At 40.8% G+C, this 21,057-nt stretch overlaps 1 protein-coding gene across 2 annotated transcripts in view; it reads left to right on the top strand.

Moving 5' to 3' along the window:
* Positions 1-20,539, top strand: part of mgat4c (MGAT4 family member C) — a 181,773-nt gene extending 161,234 nt beyond the window's left edge. For both annotated transcript variants that reach the window (XM_020701581.2, XM_020701582.2), the window contains 3 exons: positions 15,124-15,278; positions 15,836-15,983; positions 17,115-20,539. In XM_020701581.2, the coding sequence (XP_020557240.1) occupies positions 15,124-15,278; positions 15,836-15,983; positions 17,115-18,271 (1,460 nt within the window). In that variant the 3' untranslated portion in view covers positions 18,272-20,539. The remainder of the gene's footprint in view (positions 1-15,123; positions 15,279-15,835; positions 15,984-17,114) is intronic.
* Positions 20,540-21,057: the final 518 nt, after the last annotated feature.

Genomic DNA, 21,057 nt, shown 5'->3' on the forward strand with positions numbered 1-21,057 from the left:
TCTACTATAGTTACTTTTGCTCTCTTCACCACCCGCAATCCTTTAAAAAATGTGTAAATGCTTTGCATTTGCCAAGTACTAAAAACCTAGTGGAAAAAATGAGCTTCTGGATGACCTCCATTATTGTTGGTATTAGCTTCATCCCACATGGTCCAACTTTGTAGATAAAACACTCATCTGAATTTTATGGACCATTCTAAACCAGACCGGACCACACTGCACAGTGGAAACTAGACAGCTGGCCTCGACGCTATCAGTCATACGCTCACTTCACTGAAGTACTTCCAATGTCCCAGTTGGCGACCTCCTGTTAACCCTACCCGGGCTTTGAATTGAAACCCAAAAGCCTCTTCAAGTCTTCAAGTCCAGTTTGTCAAGATCATCTGGAGAGGAGGACGTATTGTTTCTGTGATCTTTCTTCAGTATTTTCCGCTGCCTCCCTCTCTGACGTACCGGCGCTAGCCCCAAATAACAAGCTTGGGAGGGCGTGGTCGTCTCTCGCCAGGTGAACAATTCAAACAGTTCAGACAACGTAACCTATCAGACCACAATCTACACCTTCAGAACAATTATAATTATTTTTCACAGAAACCCATGTCTTTATTCTCGCAGATTTTATGTTCAGCAGGTCTATTGACTTCATTTTCTTCTTGTATATTTAAATACTCAGACACCATATAAACAAGGTAACTATGTAAACCACTTAAAATGAGCGTAATAATTGCATATAAACTACGTATAATATGCATAAACTGCGTAATTCTCAATCAACCAAGAGTTCAAAACTGAATTCACGTGAAGTGAAGACCTGTCGACCCCTTGACGGACATCTGCGGACATCGATAAATTACAAACGCAAGAAACACTTGTGAATTACATCTATCACACATGTATCAGGAAAGACCAAAATTTAATTCCTGGAAAATGCGCAAAATATACAGGGCCTTTACTTACTCTTACATAAGTGTTCGCTACAACTTGTCGCCCAGAGTATACCCGTAGAATAATGTGCATGAAAATATCTGCTTTACGGGTTCAACAAGCTGTGATCTTGATACTTCATGCGGACCACCTGTATATCTTGTACAGGTTTGTCTATTTCTATTTCTAAGTACACCCTGTATCAGACACTGCTTGGCATAATCTACCCCTCACTTCAATTGGTACATGAAGCAGGGTCGCTGGAAGGATCTTTCTTCCACCTGGATGATGTTAATTACGTCTGGGTTCCTATGAGGTCCCTTATCATAAGGTCGTCTCTGGCCCTCTCCTTGGCTTAATGCTGGCCTACCTTACCCCAGTATTCTCTGGAGGAAGTGTAGTCCTTTTCCACCAGGGTACCTATCCTCACCAACTGATCCACTGTTGTAACTGTACCTCTCAAACAACCAGCTATCTCAGGATTGCAATTAAGATTTTCCTGACCAACTCTGACTCTGTCATCTCAAGTTTCCAACTAAGGCTTTAGCTAACCAGCATCATGTTTGTATTGTAATAACAAAAAATATATATCAAATAGGCTTCACTGAATTTTGATTCTACAAACAAAAGCAAGTTACAGAAAGTTAAACTATCCAGTGATGACAAAGATACTAGCAGCTCTCATTTTTAAATGTGATTTCCATCATTGAATAAACGGCATCAGAAATGGATCGATCAAACACTTCACAGAATACTCAACAAGCCGTCTGCCCTCTACTTGATTACATTACGTCATGTTTTGCTAGTCGAGTTTTGCACCCGTGGAAAGTAACGGGTTTGGTTTTTTTTAATGCTGACCAAGCATAAATCCCCGTTCAGCTCAAAGATTCATTTTTATAATGATGCTAACGACTTTTGACTTCCTTGCTTGAAATTCACCTGAGTAATTGAATCTGAAACCCATCCGTGGAGGCGGACACTTGGCTCTTAGGCTGTGTTCGCTCAGCTCCACCAAAAACCTCATTCCCTAAGAGCACTTCGATGTATGCGCCGTCATACTTGGTGAAACTGGGCCATCTTATTGTGTCCCCGGTCCTCATTTCAACGGGAAGCCCTCTGAAAAGTGTGCCAATGCCTCGTCCTCCCGTCACTAAATGTGGAGGGGGGAGATAGTGCATTCTGGTGTTATCTGCCACCAGCCTTTTGCCCCTTCAGCCATTTTCTCATTCTGCTGATTTGACCATGGGGTGACCTTGGCTTTTTAAGTGCTTTTAAGGAAAAGGCAAGTCTCTTCAGCCCTTTTCTTGACTCCATAATGGAGATGGAGCGAAAAGCAGTGAGAATTCTTGTCAGGCATATTCTTCACTGGTCATTTTTTTCCCTTTTATGTCCATTATCCTCCTTGCCTCCAGCAGCTTCTTTTTTTATTTTTACAGAGAGGATGATGACAGGATGCTGTCAGCTAATTCACAGAGGTCTTTGTTTCTAATGCAGGAAATGGCCCCAGGTGAACGAGGCAACAGCATATGTTTATGACGTGACAAGGAGCATTGAGGGAATTACTGCTCTGAAAGCACAGAGGACACATCAGACTGTTTTGACTCTAAAAGAAACTAATTCATTGTCTTTGCCCTGGAGAATTGCCTTCAACACTCAGATACTAATCATCTGGTGTCTCAGACACAGGTAATACCTTTTTATTGCCAGCTATGTCTTCACAATATCACACGCGAGGGATGAGGAAGAAACGAAGACCTTGTGTCTGCATGTTTGGAGGCTGTGTACACACGGCGAGTGTGATTTTCACTGGAATTATGCAGGCATTATCTGAGCCCTCCATCAGCAGCCCTCCCGAGTGTACCCTTGGCAAGGCGCTTATCTGGGTCAAAGTGCTAACTGCTTAGAAGGGCCTAGGAGAGGCCCCTTCAAATCCTGTCTCACGTCCCGTCGTCCTCATTATGAACATCACAGCTGGAACGGCTGCGAGCTTTCACATGCCTCTTTGGCTTAAAACACTATTATGTTCCAGACGTGCAGCGGTCAACACAGCATAAGCTCTACAGCATGTCGCCTCTCAGAGGACGACTGAGGCTCTGAACAACAGAGCATCTCTTCTATGAAGGTGGTTTTTTCGCCCCACTGTTGTCCAGCCATTGACTGTTAATGAGAACTGGACTGAGTGACCCCTCCCCCCATCATTACAAACAGGAAGGATTCAAAATCCCGTAGACTTCATAGAGAAATAAACAGCTGATGCTTTTATTTAACATGTTCCTGATTATCCTTGATAATCATAAACGAACCAATCAGATGCCTCAATAAAAGAATGTCTTACGTTGAACGTTCGACAGGTTTAACAGATGTCATGTAGCATGTTTTCAAGTATCAAGGGTGTGGACTTCCAACAAGCTCACTCCTGATTGGCGGCATTGGTCGCCATAAAAGACTGACACTAGCTTGGACAAATCACTGCTTACTGACGACTTCTGGCTCCAACATGGCGACGTCCTCATCGTTTATTGAATTGCGTTTATTTTGTTGGAACCGGACACAACAGAATGAACAGCAGGAGGTGCTGTAGTCAATCCTTTTTTTTGGTGATGTCACTCTCAGTCCAGTTCCCATCCAATCAATGTGTCCAAATTAAAGCTATCAGCCCTGAAATGCTAATCACACTACCTGATCATTCAACACAAAAACATATTAGCAATCACAATGAAAATTTAAAAAAATAAAATAAAACAAATAAAAAAATACAACATTGCATTTTAGAAATCCCCCCCAAAAAACTTAAGAAAGAAATCAAAACAGAGTCCTAAAAAATTAAACAAAAGAATGAAACGTTTTGAAAAACAAAAGTAATTTCCAAAAGTAAGAAAAAATGAATTTAAAGAAGAAACTGGAAAAGGGATGCCGCTGATCGGATGAGGACATTTGTCCACCATTTCAGTCAAATGGTATTTGGAGATACTAGATATGCTCCGCACAAAACATTCAACTATTTTTAGCATACAAACATTGAAGAAAAAAAATGTCAAAAATCAGACGTCGTCATCAAATCAGTGAAGTCCCATAGTATCTACCTTCGCTGGTTACTTATTGTTAAGGCTTTTTTTTCTTTTCTTTTTTCATTTTGTTTCGATTTTTGAAATTTTCTTTTGTTTTCTGAAACAATTTTTTTTTTTTCCGTTTTAATTTTCTGGTTTTTGGCGTTTTGTTTTGATTTGTTTTGCTTTTTTCATTGTAATCTTTGACATGTTTTTGCATTGATTGTTTTGTTGGTGTGATTTCTACGTCCGTATATCAGTGTCATCAGGGTTCGTCTCTCCATAAGTAGGACGTAACCAGTCTGAGCTGGTCTTTGGAACTTCTTCACAATCACGATTGGTTTTAGCTGCAGCACAGCACAGAGCTCTGTCTGCTTTGTGTTTTTTGACGCACCTTTGCGCTGTTAGATGCATCAGCGCCTCATGCTGGCTTAATCTTTTCTGAGGGAATGTTTTTGTTGCACCTGTGCCAGTCCTGATGAATTCAAAGGGCTTGTTGGTGTCTCCAACACATCCTGGAACAAGAACAAGGCACTGTCCTCACGGTGTGAGGGACTGAGGGCGAGGACATAAGCTCCTTCCAGGATTAAAAACAGCTGCTGGATTGTTCTTTTATGGCGGTGTCTGACATCACTGGGGCGTTTGAAGCTCCAAGCTTTGTCAACAGTTCCTTTTGGGAGAACAGCTGGAGGTGCTGTTGTCACTGCCTGTTTTTCCCACAGGGGCCGCAGAGAAGGTAACTGTGGCAGTCGGTTGTGAGAAGGGGAAGTGGCGAACTTGGACGGTATGTCCGTGGGGAGAGCATCACATTCAGCACGTGTGCAACTCGCCTAGTGCTTCACCTCCACAACACCTCCTCCTCCTCCTCCTCCCCCTATTAAGGGATGTGAGCTGAAGCTGTTGACAGCAGTGATGGGCCCAGCACAGAGACAACCGAGGGGAGGGCACTGCTGCTGCCACCGCCGGGCCGTACATCTGTTTGGATCCTCGCACAGCCGTCTGGCCTCGGGAGATTATTGCTGGTAACGAACGCCACGTCTGGGAGTTTTTCGCTATCTGAAAAGTGCTTGACAGCTCGCAGCAGGAGCGAAAGGTCTACGCTGTTGCCTCGAGAGATGACGACTTCATTTGGAAGATTACCTTTGTGGAGCTGACAGGCCATCTTCTTCAAACATGACTGTCTGATGAGGCACGCCGGCTTTACAGGCATTACATGGTGGATCCATCGCTAACAGCTTTCAGGCTTTAACGCTGTTTGTTGATAAGGCCAACGCCGTCGATTCCTAATTGCATTTTGATCATTAGGATCACTTTTGTTTTTCAAAGCCTGTGCAAGTCTGAAAAAACTTGCAGAGTTTTGCAGGTAATGGATTTGTCTTGCACATTATAAAAAGAAAGTCGTAGTTAACAAACAGCTTGACCAATCCTAATAATTAGCAAAACAACTATTTCAAATAAAGGGATTCATTATCTAACCCCACGTTGCAATACTGTTATCAACAAAAGCCCCGTTACCCTCAGCTTTTTATCAAGAAGGAAAATCCATTCAAAGTGGCTGAAGACCTGATGTAAAGCAACTGCTGAATCCCTGCAAATCTGCAGGCTTAATTGATTATTTGAGCAAAGCTGTATATCTGCAAGGTGCAGGATACCCTGGGGAAATAATGCAAAAAAGATAACAAAATGAAACGTGGGAGAATTGCTTTCTGCTGCCCATTTTATTAATCTTTTCTCCCTTTTTATTATTCTCAATGAGTTTTCCGTTTAGGCTTTCCCATTACAGACAAGTGACTTCACTATCCAAAACAGCGGCCCCAAAAGACGGTTGATTCAAGCAGGCAAGAAAAGAAAAGTGTTTTTTAAAGAGGGTCTTTTGATTCTTGAATGTGACTCATGGCTGTTTGTACCTGAGAAGCGTTTTTATTCTCAAATCTCATCTTCATTACTCTGCCTCTCTGTGACATTTAGTTAAATTAACCTAATAGGCTGACTCCACAGAGGCATTTCACATTCAGAAGTGTTATTTCTATTTTTATTTCAGGGTAAATTATTTTCAAACATTTCTTAGGACTGTAGCAGATTCAAAGTCAGGCTTTGAGCATGAAAGTGTTGCTAATTTCTCATTTTTACTGATTGGTTTTAGTGAAGAAAAGTTGCCTCTTTGGGGGAACGGAAGTTTGCTGGTCTCTAATAAAATACATGAAACATTTGGCTTTAGGTTACATATCAGGCCAGAACTCATAAATATGCTCTTTTGCTTTGGTCATTAAATATTTATTAGTGGAGGAATATTAAATGAAATCCAGAGATAGAATATTACTTCTTGGAGCAATTTTATTTTAGTTTAACTAAAACCAAGCCATGACCACTTAAAGATGGATGGTAGATCATTCTACAAAAGATTTATCACTGACTCCCTTCCATCTTAATTCGGTTCTGCGGCCTGCATGAAATGGGTTAATAAAAGCTGTTCCTTAAAGTAGAAACTTTAATAATTATCCTGTATACCAGTCCTCCAGGTTACAGAGGAAGACATTCTAGCATGTTATTCATCAACTCCGATGGTATGGGGAGGGACTTAAGTACATACAGAAGGAGTAGCTTGCATGTTTAAGAAAGGAAACATGGATTTTATTTCTTTTTTTTTATTACTGGAAATTACTTTTGTTTTAAAAAACACTAGGGAATAAAAGGAAACGTGAATTTTAAAGTATAAAGGTTTTGGAGGAACATGTTCTCCCCCCTGACAACACATGTGAAAGCCAGATAATGCACAAGAATGCAAAACCACAAATTGCCATTTCTAGTCTTGATACCAATGCCTCAGTCACAACTGTCCTTACAGGTAGATGTAGGCTGTCTGCTGACAAACATGGGGAGCTCTGTATGGTGAGCCCATAGAGCAGGTAAATAGCCTTTTTCTACGGGCTCGTTCAGCAACACCTAAGGATAAGTGAGGGTGGAGTAAGTGAGACGCAGGCACGACATATCAATTTTTCAATTTTTCAACGCATTCAAACCCTGTGCACCATCCGAGGGGCCAGTTGGGCTGTTCAAGTGATAAGTGTTTGCTCCTCATGTGCAGCCTGAGTGTTAGAATATAGGAAATCCGACAATCAGAGTGGTGTTTGTGTGGTTATCTTACAGAAGTCCTGTGGGCCCTTACGTCTCACCTGCATGCCCCGTGTGTACAGCATTTTCATGTGGAGCCAGTACGTGCACCTTACTACAGTTTTTCTCAGTCGCTTTAGTACAATTCTCAGATCAGAATTGAAGATTGCAAATACGTGTGTGCATTTCTCAAAACAATTTGTACAAACAGCAAAACACTATGGATTTCTTGCAAAAGCCTGTAACTTGCTCAAAATCTTTAGTTCATCTCTCCAAACTTAAGTCTTTATGTCATTGAACATGTCAGTGCCATCAGAATGTCAAGTCCTTGTGTCATTGTCTACGAACAAGACAGTCAAATGACTCAGTCATGTTGTCAATATAACTGTGTACTTTAGAGGGAGGTTCTGATGTAAACTATGGCTAAAGTTTGGATGACAATTATTGTAAAATGGAAGTTACACCTTTTTTGTTTGATTGCAAGAGACTGGACAAGATTCACATTTACACTTTTATTGTTCATATTGTAATTTGTTGACAGACCATGTCATACCAACATAGAAAAAACCCACTGCAAACAGTAACACAAAGGGGAAAAAAAGATAGGACAATATTCTGTCCAACAGTCCAGGCAGTGCAGTAGGAATTGGTGTGGTCTTCCTACACCTCTTATCGTTTCTGTATGTTAGGCCACAAATTCTCATCCACATCACAGCGAATATCCTCTCTTGCAATGCAGCGAAATATGTTTGTCACATTATGACAACTTGGTCAACCATTTTGCAGTTAATGACTTATATGATGAACTAATGACTAGGTGTTTTGAGGAGTAAGACTATTGCACACTGAACTATATAATACATTTTGATCAACATGACATAAACAATTGATAATGTAGCAAAGAGCAGAGAATTGTACATAATCATTTGCATGGATGTACCAAAGCAATTCCAACTTGTTCAAAGAAGTGAGAAACTGCTTATATGATGTGCACAAGTGACATCATGATGTGAAGATTGAACAAATCGTTTTGGGAATTTCATTCTGATCTGAGAATTGTACTAAAGCGACTGAGAAAAACTGTAATGACTGAAGTGAGCTGTAAGGGCACCGTACAACAGCATCACCCTAAAGATTCATAAGTGTGTGTAACTTACATTATCCTTAAAACACCCGTAATGATACACTTACCACATGCACAGCATTGGTAAGGTGGCCGCACGAGTCTCAAAGAAACTGTAAGACACTCCTCCACTCCCTTTAAGGTGCAATCGTTCTTGTCTATGCCCTTCCACGGCCCAGACAATCCAAAAACCTGCAGCACCTTTATCGATCAACCCCCCTGTACCGGTGTACGTGACTAAGACTTTAAGACTGTAGGTGCTGAACTGGCCTGCCTGCCGACCAATTTATTAGTATTTCTACCAATAAGAAACAATTAGAGCATCATTTAACAAAACGCATCCAATGCAGCCACTAACTCTTTAGCAGTTGTAAAAAAAACAACATCTGGCAAGAAATACCCGCACAGTGTTTGCAGAAATATTTAACCCTAGTTTAAACTGTAAACAGTTTTGAACTTTAATTGCTCTAGCTAAAGAAAAAAACCTCTACAACCAATGTTGTGTTATTTGTGTTGGATTGTAGTTTATTTTTAAAAATTTGATTCAAATTCCAAAACCTCTCAACAGCAATAACAACCCATTGAAAGCCGGAAGATGGTAAGGATGGTGTTCATGACCTTTGTTGCCACAAAGCTCCTTCATGACGTTCTGAGGGGATTTAACCTGGGAGGAAAAAAGAGGAAAAAAGCAAACCATGTTGTGGTTTATTTGGTCCACTTCACACATTCACACACTCAGTGCATAATGGATATTTAACAGCTCCAGTCTGCTGGAAGTGTGCTGTGCACTGAGATGATGCTGGGGACGCGTGAGAGCCTGTGTGACTGCCAGGATGACACACCCATTAAAACACACACAGTCCATTTCACTGCAGCTCCACTCCACACCCAGCCAACAAGAATGAACACAGCACAAGCCAGTCCTAATGGATTCTGACAGTGAACTCCAACCATCATCCACTGATCTGTGTACTGTATACCTTTTCTGGGTTCTGGACTCAGAATAGAAAGTGGACTGCAGATCAGTGTCATACGGCTGAAGGTGTTCTGTGGTGCGCCTCAGCCACAGTTAAATGTAGCATGTTTCCCAGCTGTGCCTCTGGCAGTATGAGCATCTCATCCTCTTCCTGCCTGCAGTCCGTGCTAAATTATTCAAGTAGACGAGAGCATTTTTTGTTATTTTTCCATAAAAAAACATCCAAAACTCCAAGGCTCAATCAAACAAAAAGCACAGAACCTGCGTAATGGTAGGTTTCCAATAGGACAATCTAAAAACAGTCCCTATTTGTTATCTTAAAATGAGATCTGAAGCTAAATGGGTTTTTTCTCCAAAAAAAGAAAAATGACAAACACTCTAGAAATGCTTCAATTACTGTATTTTCTGCACCATAAGACGCATCATCAATGAATGGTCAATTTTTTCAACTTTTGTCATATACAGGGTGCACCTCATTAAAAGGCGCATTAAGCAGGACGAGTTTGTCTTAACCCTCCTGTTATGTTCGTTTGTGAGGAACAGAGATGATGTTCCTGGGTCAATTTGACCCAGTGAAGGTTTTATTAATTAAAAGATGTCTGAAACCCAAAAAATCCTACAAGCAGTGTGAATATATCATCACTAACTCCATTACTAATCCTTCTTTCAATAACTTACTGAAATGGTGTTCCTTACCTCTAACAGGAAGTGGTTCAATTATTAGATGATTCACTCGTTTTTCTTAAAAATTTACATGTTCAAACTTTTTTTTAATTAATCACTACCTTATTACTTTCGAAAGACCATCATATAAGATACAATAGTTTTACGTAACATTGAAACATAATCTTGAAATTTTGTTTTACATACATGCACTGTGAACCAGAAAAAAACAAAACCACAATACAACAGACAAGCAATTGTAATATGAAGTTGTGTGTGTGTCTGTACATATACACAGCACAAGAGTTTGTGCAAATAAATTTAGCACATTTCGCACAGGTCATGCTTGTCTTGACCTGGATCCTGTCTCCGGCTCGACTCGCGTCCCTGGCCGTCCCCCCAACTCCATCTGGATGAAGCTCGTCTGCTGGACTTTAAATATGTAGTTGTAGGGTTAGATAAATTAATTCTTCTCTATGAGTACTGGTACATCGCCTGTCCATCCTGGGTGAGGATCCCTCCTTCATGTGGACACCCCTGAGGTTTCTTTGTTTTTTCGGAATCTGTTTTCTTTAAGAAAACAGATTTAGTTTAGTCTGTTTAGTTAGTTCAGTTTAGTATTTTCCTATTGAATTCTATGTATTCGTGATCCCTCTGAATTTATGTTTTACTTTTTCAATTACCGATATGAAGCCCATTGAGACGACTGTTGTTGTGAATTTGGGCTATACAAATAAAACTGAACTGAATTAAATTGAATTGACATGGTCACATGAGTCACTGCCGTCCTAGTGGGCCCTGGCACTGTATTTATTCTGTTTTCTGCAGACAGGTTTGTCTGATGCATATTTGGGGATAAAGACCAATGTACTTCACCATTCTTTGATATGAAAGTCTTGCTTGGAGGAACAGGAATAACATTTCCCTCATCTGGTTCAAAATCAGAATCATTAGAATCAGAATTTAGCTCCAGATAGTCTTCTTCTGATCATGATCAGTGATGACTTCCAGAGCCTCCTGGACTGTCATCTTTCTGCTTCTGCTGTTCATTTTGGAAAGGTCTGCCTGACAGAGTGTAATGTTGGAAGGACTCACATGCAGAGAATCTTTTATATGTTTAGCCCCTCCCCTGTGGAGTGTCCACTGAATGTGGGTTGAGTTTTACCGCAAGAACATAAATGGTTCCTGCCAAAGATCATAACACCTATGCACCTGTGTGTGTGTGTGGATGTGAGTGTGTGCGTGTCTATGTGTGTGATTGGGGTGAAATATGTCTCACAGCTGCAAAGTAAGCAATACTACTAATAATGAGACATCCTTGTACCTCCAGTTTGACTGCCGGGTCAAATTGACCCGAACAGTATCTATGTGATATAAACATGCAGGGGGGGGGGGGTTTGCAAATATGTGAGATGAACCAAATTCATAATATATGTTGATTACACTAATTAAGGCAAGCAGAAGAAGTCTTCATGCAGAAAAAGTCTTTTGACTATTTTTCCTAGATGTTCAAACTTTAAAACGGGTCAATTATCCCGCAACATAACAGGAGGGTTAAGTCAGTCAGATTGTATGAACTGGTTTCACACAAATTCCAGAACTTGTTTGTAACACGCTACTCGTTAGCCGTGTCAGAAGTGTTAGCCTTGTTAGCCTGTTTACAATACCTGGAAATCCCAAATTTGTTTGCAACACATAATAAACAGATTGATATCCTAAAATAAGCATTACTGTCACTATGCTAACTCCCAAACTTGTTAGTGTTGGAAAAAAACCCAGCTCTGTCGAATTCCTTCTCTACTCACGACATAGTGCATTCACCCTTTTGTAGTGCTGTCCATATCTATGGCTGTGTATGAATTCCCACCCTAACCCCGAACTACAAAAGAACTATCTAGTGCGGTACTATGCAGTGCCCAAAATTTTAAAAGTAATTTGGATGCCATACTCACTACTTTTTTTCTTGTTTTTTTAACTGTGGATATGACGTCATTGAATTCACGAAGTCAAATTCTAATTAATATGAGCGTTTTGCGATGAATATTTATGAGTCAGCTGTCCTCTGTAGATGAAAACGTTGATGGTTTACTAAAAGAAATACCTTTAAATAAATTTTTTTGGCAAAAATCGTTACGACGCAATGCATTGTGGTCTTTTTATATTAAATTGTTTCATAAACATTTTCATCATCAAAACGCAGTGGATTCATAAAACGTTGTCAAAAAATGTTCATATCGTATAAATTTTCCCTTTGTGAAATCGCTGATGTCATACTTGCCATATTAAAAAAAAAAAAAGAAGTAGTGAGCATGGCGTCTTAATTTCTTTTAAATTCCAGGGAACTAGAATGTCTCCCACTATATCGTTTTTTTTTTTTTTTTTGTAGTTCTAGTAGTGGTTTTTAGTAATTTAATAGCTTGGTAGCCACAGTCTAACACATTTGGAATCGTTAGCCACGTTATCATATTTAAAATACCAGTAATTCCCAACCTTGTTTACAATAAATAAAAAACAGACTGAAACAGTTAACACAAACGTAACTGTGACTATGCTAACTCCTGACCTGGTTAGTAACACGTAAATAAGGCACAGTCCGACACGCTACATGTTAGCTGCGTTATGTAACTATGTATACAATACAAAATCCTTATATATGAATTCATAAGTAGGGTACACTCTCGTTGTGAAAAAAAATTAAGGCTTTTAAGTGCATCTGATGGTGCGGAAAATGCGATAAACAACCCACTAAATGCAACATCTTGTCTTAGACAACAGCATTTCTTTCATACTATTTTCCTGAAAGAAGAAGAAATGCAGTGTATCGCTAAATGAGCCTTGTTTCAAATACAGTGGAGTGCGTAATGAATGACTGTCCTTGTTATGTTTTTCAAGCAGAGCACGGAATGTGCACAGTGTCAGTCCAGAGTGTAGTGGCAACTGCTCAGAATACGCTGGATTGCATGGATATGTTAAATTCAGTTTTGTGCACAAAGCAGTATTGACGGGCGAAATCCCTGGTGGAGCAGAACTCGCGATGCGAGTGATCGATGTGTGTGTGGTCATTGAACTGAGCTCTGAGCTAGTTTGGATTCTATTAGGCGTCTCCGGGGCTTTTCGGCTGCAGAACAAAAGCACACGCTGATGCTTAATTGTTGGCACAGAAAAGACCAGTGCCATTGTTCCCGTTGGATGGCTGCTACATCTGCTGCTGCTGTTTGTGTGCTTTGTTTTGTCCTTCAGACCCCCTCAATTGTAAAGTTTTCTCCTGCAGTTTGGCAGTGCTGCTGCGGCCGAGGCTCAAATCCAGCTCATTACTGCTTATTACCCGTCTCTAACATACATATTTAACTGTACTCATCAGATGTTTGAAACCTTTTATTTATTTTGTCCATTAAAAACATTGCCATCCTAATTGTATTTGCTCAAATGATTCTTGAAAGTAAGTACAGTCTTCATCATTAAAGTGTTATTCCACCAGTGTAGAGCTGGTACCCACACAGACCCCACTCCTCTATTCACACCGCTCTCTGCTGTCTGGAACTCTTGTTTGCTGCAACTGTCAATTATTCCTGACCTTGAGAAGATGCACAGCAAATTCAGCAGAAACCTTTGTAAAAAATAGTCTTCCTCTTTTAATATTGATGTGAGGGATTCATTCCTCTAAAAAATATGAACAAGATAACACTGTAACCTTTTATACCTTTAATTTCACTTCCTAATTCCTTTGTCGCAGCTGACCAAAAATGGTGTCTCGCAGGTGTCTCAAAGGAAATTGTAAGATCACGGACCGCCTGGTTAAACTATAGAGTGAAAATGTTTATGCATGTGAGCATGCTGTAGGTGACAGGTTGTGGCCAAACAGCAGGGGTGGTGTAGGTGAGATGCAGGCGTATTGTAGGTATTTTTCATTTTTTAAACCCCCCTCTCCATTTACCACTTGGACAGCCCCGTGTGAAGTACGTTCCCCTTGCGCGCTCCATGCTTGCAGCTTGGCTGTTAAAACTGAGGAAATTTGACCATCAGAGTGTAGTTTGTGTGAGCATCCTACGGGAGCTTACAGTAGGTATTACCTCCACACCCCGTGCCTACCGCTGTTGCACGAGGTCAGTAAGGAGCCATTACGAACCTTACTGACGACTAGAGTGCAGCGTAAGGACACCGTACTACAGCATCACCTGTATGTCATAAATGCTTGGAACCTCCATTATGCTTACAAGTAATTCACAACACACTTACCGCATGCACGACAATGGTTCGTTCTATTTTCATGAATTCACTTAACCCTTGTGCTATCTTGTGGGGTCCAGATGACCCCACTCCCATCTGTGTCATCTGGACCTCACAATACAGTGCGCTGAACCTTTTTTCTTCAATGATTTGTTATCGGGGTGCCTGTGGTGCAGCGGTAGGGCGGTTAACCCATGATCGTAATATTGCAGGTTCGATTCCCACCTGAACCCCACCTTGCCTCTGGTGGCACCAGTGTTCGACAGCGGAGCGGCCACCAGTGTGTGAATGTGTGTGTGCGTGGGTGAATGGGTCGTGACTGTAAAGCACTTTGGGCCTTGTAGGTAGAAAAGCGCTATATAAGTATACGCCATCTTCACTGGTGTCCATGGATTACATGAAACCCTCTCCATCTTTATCCCCCTTTATCATGGAAGGGATAACATGTCAATGTAAAGGGGGGGGGGGGGGTCATCTGGACCTCACAAGATAGCTCAAGGATTATGGTGGCTGCACGAGCCCCAACCAATTGCCAAACACATCTCTTCTTAAGATGCAACCTGTCCTCTCTATGAAGCCTGGACCTGGGCCTGGACAACCCAAAAACCTGCAGCATCCGTACGGGGCCACCCCCTGTAAAAAAAGGTTTTTGCTTCTTCCAACATTTAAACCTGTAAAACAAACGGAATAGAAAAGTGTCTTCCACCGTTTTCCAGAATAACACTTACTTTTTTTTGCTGAAGTTTACTCCTGAATTAAAAAACTAGTTTTTAAATGCTGACCAGCAGCTGCACATGTAAATGTTGCTGCATTCATTATTTCTGGTGGGAAAAGTCAACCTTGGCCTGCCTTACACTTTGATCTGTACGTCAATATCTCTCACATCCTCCTCTGCTTTCCCTTCAGGTTTTATGAAGAAAAGCAGTTTCCTGGTCTACATTTTTCCCACGCTCTCCAGCCTCCCCCCTTTTCCGTCTCTTTCTAACCCTCATCCTCAGACGTTAGTTTATGGATCTTTAAGCTTTAAGTTACTTTTCCCCTCTTGTCCCTTGCAGGTCTTGGCTCCCACTGTGTGCACAGAATGAGGCTGGTGTGGAAATCCTTGGACAAAATGAGGTGTCTGAGGAAACGCGCCACCATCCCCTTCCTTGGCTTCCTCATCACCTTCCTCCTCTTCCTGAACCTTTACATGGAAGACGGCTATGTGCTGGTCCGTGGTGCAACTTTTAAAAAAAAACAAAAAGGACCTTTTTACTATTAACATTCCAACTTCATTTTGAACAGGAAATGTGCTCAAACTCCCGTCTGAATCTGAATATGTTTGTTTACTTTGTCCCTTTTTATAATTACTTGTTTTGGAAGGCAGAATGTTTAAATTTTCATTCTGAGGGACTTGAGTCGGAATCATCCACTACATGTATCTTTTATTCATGGCGCCGTAAAATGTGGTGATCAGCGTACATTATCTGTGTTTGGAGCTTAAATTATTGAGCGGTGGGTGGCGTCTTCTGTGGTTTTTCTCTGGTCCATTTGCTCAGTTTTGCAAACTGTCTGGAGGTGTTTGAAGACTTCCTCGCTCCTTAGACGTTTCAGACTCGCTCAACCACATGCATGAAAACACACATTTACACTCAGTTAGACACAATGTTGGCAGCAGGGCACCAAAAAAGTGAAATATAAATATATTATTGCCTTTTTACATTTTTAGAATATTCTCCTCTATTTTCCTTCTTCTGCTTCTGATCTGTCCTCATGCTTTTGTTCCAGGAAGGGAATAAACGGCAGCTCAGGGAAGCTTCAGCCCATCCTCCCAGCTCAGAGCGATACGTTCACACCTTTAGAGACCTCAGCAATTTCTCGGGAACCATCAACGTCACGTACCGTTATCTCGCCGGAACGCCGCTGAACCGCAAGAGTGAGTTCAGTCTTTTTTTTAAAGCTGTTTTGATTAATCTGCTTATTATTTGGGATCAGGAGCTAAAACCAAGAAAATTACATTTACAGTCTGATGCAAAGATGTTGGAAAAATAGGCAATAGCAATTCCACAGAGAGTTGTAGTTTTGACATCAATGCTATAAACAGATTTACTTTTAGTCATGCTCTCTTCATTTATATTTTAATTGACTCTTGAACTACAGTCAGCAGTTTTTAAGAGCTGCAGTCTTAGTTCTTTTCAACAAGAAAATCCTAAACAGTAAAGAGGATTTTTTTAAAGGGTGCTTATAAGAAAATAAACTTAGCACTTCTTTTTCACTTCTTATTTGTAAGCTGTTGTTATTGCTACTCTATAACGTAGCGCTTTGAGATTTTTGTCAAAATGTAAAGCGCATTCTTTCTAAATATAATGTATTATTATTAATAGAAGGATTTTCTAACTGTAGAAGAAAGGATCCTGTGGTCCACCTTTCATCATTTCCCTTCAGGGCTCGCCACAGCAAATCAGCTTTCACAAACTGATATGTGGTTTGGCAGAGACTCTAACAGCAGATGCCCTTCTGAAACATTGTCTGGGCTGGGGACGGACACAGGGAGACCCTGACTCGTGTCCCCTTTTGGGCCACGTAGTTAGGAGGTGTTCCCAGGGTCCCTTGGAATTGAACCCAGGTTTCCTATGCACCAGTCCTCCACACTGCCAACTGAGCTATCCAGCCTTAAATAAATGCAGCTAAATAAATGTATTTCAAATTTGTCTTGTCTGAAATATTACTTGTTGGTTCCACTCATGCACTTACCTAGAAACAAAGGTGGGTGACGAGGGCGGGTAGTGGTGGAAGGTGAGGATGGGAGCGTGTAGCAGCTGCTTAGCTAGTAAGGCCAAGTGAAAGGCTGGCGGCGGGGGTGGGTAACGCTTTACATTCTACAAAAACTCTATACAATAACACTATACTAAAACCCGCGGCTTTGATTGTTTTTTAGAATTATAGGAACAGTAACGCTTCAGGCAGATAAAAAAGTCTAGAACTGCAGCAGTGTTCTTTATTTTATTCAGAAAATTTGAACTCCCTACTTTTGACCTAAAGTTTAAAATATCTTTTTTCTTTTCAGAATATCTCACCATTGGTTTGGCGTCTGTCAAGAGAAAAAGAGGAAACTACCTGCTGGAGACGATCAAATCCATATTTGATCAGTCCAGTTATGAGGAGTTGAAAGAGATCGTGGTCGTGGTCCACCTGGCAGACTTTGACCTGGTCTGGTGTGAGAACCAGGTCCAGGAAATCACCAGGAAGTTTGCTCACCATATCATAGCTGGACGCCTGCTGGTCATCCAGGCTCCAGAGGAATACTATCCTTCTCTGGATGGGCTGAAAAGAAACTACAACGACCCAGAAGACCGGGTTCGTTTTCGTTCGAAGCAGAACGTGGACTACGCTTTCCTCCTCAACTTCTGCACAAACCTGTCCCACTTCTACATGATGCTGGAGGACGATGTGCGCTGTTCCAGAAACTTTCTGACAGCGCTGAAGAAGGTGATCACCTCCAGAGAGGGCACCTACTGGGTGATGCTGGAGTTCTCCAAGCTGGGCTACATCGGGAAGCTGTACCACTCCAGAGACCTGCCACGTTTGGCTCATTTCCTCCTCATGTTCTACCAGGAAATGCCTTGTGACTGGCTCCTCATCCATTTCAGGGGTCTGCTGGCCCAGAAGGACGTGATCCGCTTTAAGCCCTCACTGTTCCAGCACATGGGCTACTACTCCTCCTATAAGGGAGCAGAGAACAAGCTGAAGGACGACGATTTTGAGGAAGACTCCATTGACATCCCTGACAACCCTCCTGCCAGCCTTTACACAAACATCAACGTCTTTGAAAACTACGATGCCACCAAGGCTTACAGTACAGTGGATGAGTACTTTTGGGGCAAACCTCCTTCAACTGGGGATTTCTTTGTTATAGTCTTTAACAAGCCAATCAAGATCAGCAAAATTCGGATTGCTACCGGCTCTGATGACCGGCAGAATGACCTTCTTCACCATGGAGTGCTGGAAGTCGGGGAAAAGCTAGTAGGGACAAAAAAAGGGAAACAGTGTTCTTCATTCATCACACTGGGGGAGTTTAAAAAAGGAAAAATAGAGGTTCAAGATGTTGACCACAAGATTGCATTTGATATTGAGTGTGTGCGCATTGTGGTGACAGGAAATCAAAAAGAATGGCTTATTATTAGAAGCATAAGTTTATGGACTACACAGCCCCCCAGTCAGTGAAGACTTTCCAAAAACACCCTTATTACATCATATACAATGGTGTTTTTATTTATTATTGTATGTTTTTTCAGGTTTAGTTTTGTTAATTTTGTATCGATTTGTTATTCTCTTTTGATTAGTTCAATATTTATTTTTTTATACCTAAGAGCTGTAACATTTTTTGTCCATTTTTTAGATTACGGTATTCTCAAAGATGATGTAGCTTCAGTGACATGACCTGATTGCTGGTCTTGAGCCCAAACAAGATGGTGGATGCTGCAGAACATAAAGTTTTCTCATGGTTTCTTTTATTAAGAAAAAAGAATTTGGTTTGTGCACCTGCCAAACTTTTAACATCTTTAATTAGTAAAGCTTATTCTACAGCTGGACTTTGGTGATATATTTGTATAAATGTATCACCCTTTCTTTTTCATATTCAAATCCTTACTTTACACTGGAGAGAAAATTCATGTATATGTATAGTTTTTAAAATCAGAATATGTCACAAAAGTTGTACTTTAGAGAGGCAATGAGCAAAAACCTGTTCCTAAAGGCTAAATTCTATCCCAACAATGTCTTGCAGCCTAAACATTAACTGTAGGACCGTAGAGGTACCACATCTCATGAAATGGTTTGAATGGTGGACCCAAATGCAGGAGAGGGACTTTACAATACAACATGACAAAATCAACTAAATCCCAGCATTATGAACTTTGAGATAAGAGAAAAGAAAAAGGCTGATAAACAAGAAAACCGAAAAAGGACAAACTAAATGCCAGACTAACTGAATAACAGAAAGCAGTTTTAATCATTTAAAACGGAAATCTGCTGTGACAGTGAGAGTGGAGGTAACAAAATGTGATGACAGAATGTAACTGGAACCAACCTCCTACATTCCAACCCCAAACTGGAAACCAACCTTAAACTACTGGATGTGGCAGTTCCCCGAGTAGCTACTACAGAACCATTGTCTTCCATGTTAAAAAAAATGTCATTCCAAAATTGGCAATTATAATTTAATAAATAAAAGTAACAAATAAGTATTTCAATGTAAGCATCATTCCACCCAGATACCAATTTATTTGTTACCATCATATGTCAACTTGTTTCTCTGAAGGGTTTTAGGATTTTGTACTTTTCCTCAAATTAGTGTCAAGATCAATGACCTGATATCTGTAGGAGTTTTGGAAGAATAGTAGAAAGGATCATGAACCAAGTGATGCACATGGAGGCAGAAATATGATCTGGGCTTATTCAGTTTGCAAAGACTATCCACTGGTGTCTGAATCACAAAGGGTCACACAACAAAATAAATATACAGAGTGATTGGCTTCGGCCATCAATGTAACAATGAGAATGCCATAAATGTGTCAGAGAGCAGTAAGAATTATTTTCTGATTATTATTGCGGAGTGCAGGGTAAGGCTTTCGAATCCTAAAAACAAAATGGAGTTTCAAATGGAAATAAAAGTTCAGGCATTTGATAAGATTTTAGGATTCGAGGCTGTTGTAGAATATAAAGGTTTTATTGATTTTGTTGTCTTCTTTTGGACAGCTTGTTTATGCCTTTTTACAGATTGACACACTGAGGCATGGTAGACCTGGTTTTAAAGGCTACCCAACTTTAGTCAGATAACATATGAATGGTCATTTGTCTTTGGTTTGTGTTCCCACTTGTGATCACACCTGTTTTCCATTGTCAATCAGCTGTACTGCTTGTTGCTTGAGTATCCTCAGAGCTTGGGTGCCCAAAGGAGGGCCTGCGGGCGCCAACAAAAAGGTTGTCTTTTTGGCCAACCAAGTCATGCCTGAAGAGGCCGTGGAGTGTTTAGTTAAAACCCCTTAACCTTCCCCATTCACTCATGGAGCGACAACAGCACTAGCAAATGGATAAGAGGCATTTTAAACAAATATGGGAGGAAGATTATTTTTTTTACAGAAAAATCTCTTCTCAGGCTGTTAGTCCTTTTTGTCAACAGTCCGTGGCTGTACTTAAAGAGTACAATATACGCCGCCACTACTGGACTAAACACACAGTTTTGTCCAAACACAAAGGTGAGGCGCAAAAGACAAATTCTAGGGAGTTCCAATCTAAACTTTTGTTACACCAAGCCACCCTGCCCTCGGCAGCACTGGATAGCGCCACATTGGCTAGCTACAAAAGTTTGGCGTTAATTGCCGAGAGTGGGAGATCGAGAGAGATTCAAAGAAAAATGTTACTAACTTTTTAGTCTCACTAATGTGTGTTACCTTGAAAAGTACCAAATACAAATAAATAAACTAAACTATATTCTTTATTCTCTGCTTTTATTTCATGACATGCAAAAAATTATTGTATTTGGCCCACGGACTGGGAGTACATTTAGATTTTGGCCCTTTGAGTGAAAAAGTTTGGTTTAAAAGAGTGCATGACGCCAATAGCATGGGGTTGGGGAGGGGTTACCAATTAGTCCTTTTTCCCTTTTATAGTCCTTATAATAAAAAAATGAATTGTACAAAGTTCAGCAACCTGAAACATCACAGCACACAGAAAAACAAATCATGCACTAAATTTTGGATAAAGGTAAACCACCTTCCAACACACATCTGATCTAGTTAATCAGCAGCAGATAGGCAAGGCAAGGTTTCTTGAAAACCAGCATAAGACTCGCCCTCGAGGCCCGCATTTGGGCACCCCTAGTCTATCAGTTTCTCTACCAAGTTTCATCCTAACTCAAATGGACACACAGAATGATTTAGCAGTTGGATATCAACCTCTACTTTTGCATGTGCTTCTATCCCATTTGCTGTAAGATCCTTCCACCACTG

The sequence above is a fragment of the Oryzias latipes genome, chromosome 6 (assembly GCF_002234675.1).
Source record: "Oryzias latipes chromosome 6, ASM223467v1".
In the NCBI taxonomy this organism is placed as follows: Eukaryota; Metazoa; Chordata; class Actinopteri; order Beloniformes; family Adrianichthyidae; genus Oryzias; species Oryzias latipes.